Below are 3,570 nucleotides of genomic sequence, written 5' to 3' on the forward strand. Positions count from 1 at the left end.
ATCTAGCTCCCTGCTAATTCCATTGTTTATTATTCTAGGTCCGCTACTCATCAGAGCGGCATAGATATTGCTACTGTTATCACTGTTGCTCGTAGCATTGGTTGTATTGTTTCTCAATAAGTTATTCATTATCTTCTGTTTTGTTTTACCAGCGTATCGTGTGTAGGGGGGCGGGCCGAAATGGACAGGAATACCCACGGTGTCTATGCTCCTACCCCAGTTCCCTGAGGCCTGTCCTTCGCTTGACCGGTCCCGGAAAACACGGACGGACCAGCGCTCGCCCGGGGCTAACACCTCGGCAAAGCAAGCTCACATCACCCTTTTCACACTAGCAACAGAGAAGTCGTTGTTAAGGTTTCGAGGGACTCTCAGTACGCCACGTTATGCACCGGTCAACTTTAGTTCTTTTAACATCCGCACAACCTGGTGAACAGACGCTGACCAGGGAGCCGCCCACTATGGGTCCGTCGCGCCTGTGTTTTTTTTTTACTCATCACGCCTATGCGTGTTGACGGGGACACATATTTCTAAGAGGCGGTGTCGGTTCACAGAAGCTTCTACTGCAGGCCGTCCGGCTATCCGCGACCTGCCGACCCCTCCGGTAGCTTAGAGCCCAGCTATAAAGTTAGTACACGATGTGCTGCAGCTGTACCTACGTACGTGTAGGCAAAAGCATGTTCGGGAAGATGTGATGGTGTCTGCTTTTATGACAATTTGCCTGTTGAAAGTTCGCTTTCGTGTTTTTCTACAAATTTGGGCATCGACTATTTGGCTGCCATATTGACTTGTGACGCTGCTGATGCTGTTTGAGACGATTGTTTTTTTATGTAGATCAATATTTGTAGTTTTTGCGGGCGACATATTTACATGTGTAAGTTATCGACTTGTATTGTACAAGTCTAAAAAAAAGATTTTTTCGTTGGTCGCAAGACCTTTATTGAATCACCAAAACATTAATACTAAAAACTTAATTCTACTTATTCTCTCTTAAATATACCCTATTTCTACCTGTGTCAGCAATTGGTATTGGTCGGCGCATGCCGGATGTTGTTGCAAGTGTTTTATTTTGCTTATTCCTTTTTTAGGTCGATCCAGAATTTTGATCGGCGCATGCCGGATATTGCGCTGCTGATATTGACAATTTTGCTGAGCGCGCGTCTGGGCTATTTCCCAGTTCATTGTAATTGTTGACTTAGCGCAATAGTGTTGGTGTTAGCTTTGGTTTCAACTTAGCTGGTGCTAACTCTTCCGCCGCCAAAAACGAACGTCCTCGTTTGTTTGGATTAAAAAACTGGGCTTGTGGGTTCTGCTAAGTAAGGCATTTCGGGTGTTGCGACTTTTTTAATATCGGATTCATTGGCGTTCGGATTGTAGCTCGATAGCTCTGGTTCTGCCTTGAAATTTATTTTCATGATTAACTTGATAATCAAACTTGCTATGAAGATAATGCTAGTGATCGTTAGCGAAAAATTTGTTACTAGGGCTGCTGTGTGGGTTGTTTTCAATGCGTCCAACGCTTGGTGTTATTAATGTGAAGTTCTTTCAACATTTCTAAGCTTAAAATTTCTTCTTCCTTGTTTGAGGGGATATTTGATTGCAGTATAGCAGGCAGGGGTTTGCTGGTTAGTATCTCGTTAATAGAGTATTTCTGGTTGTCGATTATAACCGTGGAATTGTGGAATTGCACTGCATATGATCCTTCAAGGGTTATTTTTTGGTTGCCAATTTGAATTGTACCTTTGTACTGGTTTAGTAGAATTATTCCAGGTGAGATGTTTTCAACTGAAGGGATGTGCTGATTGTTGACTAATGTGCACTCTTCTGGTTCGCTCTTGAGTAGTTGTGGGACAGAGGTAGTGTTACTAATGTCTATAATGTTCCTATGATTACAAATCCTAATATTGTTGTTTTCTTTACATTTTAGTTTAATGGCAAATATTTTATTATCATTACAAGTTACAATGTCCTCGAAAGGGATTTTATTAATATATTTTTCCTTTTTTATTGGTTTGATTAGAATTGATTCACAAATTTCTTCATTTATTAATGGTATGCTTACTATGTAAAATAACATTGTGTTATTTGAAGCTATTTTTATATTTGCTAGTTCTAATGATTCTTCAACATTATTTAATGTAAGATTATTCTTTAAAATTACAGATTTAACTAATTCTAATTGAACCACCAATTGGAAGAAGGGAATAAAAGCCGTTTTTGACGAAATAGATTTTTACTCATATTAGCTCTTTTCAATCGTAAAACTACGCGTTAGGTTGAAAAAAGAAATAAAAAGGTCAAAAGTCATTGTAATAATAGCGGCCAAAAAAGATGTAAGTTGGAAGAAGGAAATAAATCATGGATTTATTTCTTTCTTCCAACTAGCAAACTTTTGTCATACAATTAAAGGCCATTTTAATTTGACATTTTCATTCACTTAAACCGTTAGTAATAACTGAATTTGATTGGCTGGTTAGCCGGCTGCTTAGATCATCGCGATTTTTTTTTTGTTTACCAGTTATTTAGTTGACACTTGACATTGAATACAAACGTTTTTGGTGCGCGTTGTTGTGATTATTTAACCCTTTCATTACCGATGTTGCTTATAAGCAACATTTACATATTATATCGGGTGATTTTTTAAGAGCTTGATAACTTTTTTTTAAAAAAAAACGCATAAAATTTGCAAAATCTCATCGGTTCTTTATTTGAAACGTTAGATTGGTTCATGACATTTACTTTTTGAAGATAATTTCATTTAAATGTTGACCGCGGCTGCGTCTTAGGTGGTCCATTCGGAAAGTCCAATTTTGGGCAACTTTTTCGAGCATTTCGGCCGGAATAGCCCGAATTTCTTCGGAAATGTTGTCTTCCAAAGCTGGAATAGTTGCTGGCTTATTTCTGTAGACTTTAGACTTGACGTAGCCCCACAAAAAATAGTCTAAAGGCGTTAAATCGCATGATCTTGGTGGCTAACTGCCCATGCATCCCGAAAAATGCACTGTTTGGTGTGGTTTGTACGCTGGTGGAATCATTGGACCGTATTTTTTCAAAGATGCTGTTGGACGCAACGTTACGGTGAATGGCGATCGCTATCGTTCGATGCTAACAAACTTTTTGTTGCCAAAAATGGAAGAACTGAACTTGGTTGACATGTGGTTTCAACAAGATGGCGCTACATGCCACACAGCTCGCGATTCTATGGCCATTTTGAGGGAAAACTTCGGAGAACAATTCATCTCAAGAAATGGACCCGTAAGTTGGCCACCAAGATCATGCGATTTAACGCCTTTAGACTATTTTTTGTGGGGCTAAATCAAGTCTAAAGTCTACAGAAATAAGCCAGCAACTAGTTCCAGCTTTGGAAGACAACATTTCCGAAGAAATTCGGGCTATTCCGGCCGAAATGCTCGAAAAAGTTGCCCAAAATTGGACTTTCCGGATGGACCACCTAAGACGCAGCCGCGGTCAACATTTAAATGAAATTATCTTCAAAAAGTAAATGTCATGAACCAATCTAACGTTTCAAATAAAGAACCGATGAGATTTTGCAAATTTTATGCGTTTTTTTTT

At 39.2% G+C, this 3,570-nt stretch overlaps 1 protein-coding gene across 1 annotated transcript in view; it reads right to left on the reverse strand.

Moving 5' to 3' along the window:
* Window positions 1-1,283: 1,283 nt before the first annotated feature.
* LOC120768786 (paramyosin) overlaps window positions 1,284-3,570 on the reverse strand; it is a 37,690-nt gene continuing 35,403 nt past the window's right edge. Inside the window, exon 11 of the mRNA XM_040095544.1 lies at window positions 1,284-1,435. Within this exon, the coding sequence (XP_039951478.1) occupies window positions 1,284-1,435 (152 nt within the window). The remainder of the gene's footprint in view (window positions 1,436-3,570) is intronic.

The sequence above is a fragment of the Bactrocera tryoni genome, chromosome 2 (genome assembly GCF_016617805.1).
Source record: "Bactrocera tryoni isolate S06 chromosome 2, CSIRO_BtryS06_freeze2, whole genome shotgun sequence".
NCBI classification, from domain to species: Eukaryota; Metazoa; Arthropoda; class Insecta; order Diptera; family Tephritidae; genus Bactrocera; species Bactrocera tryoni.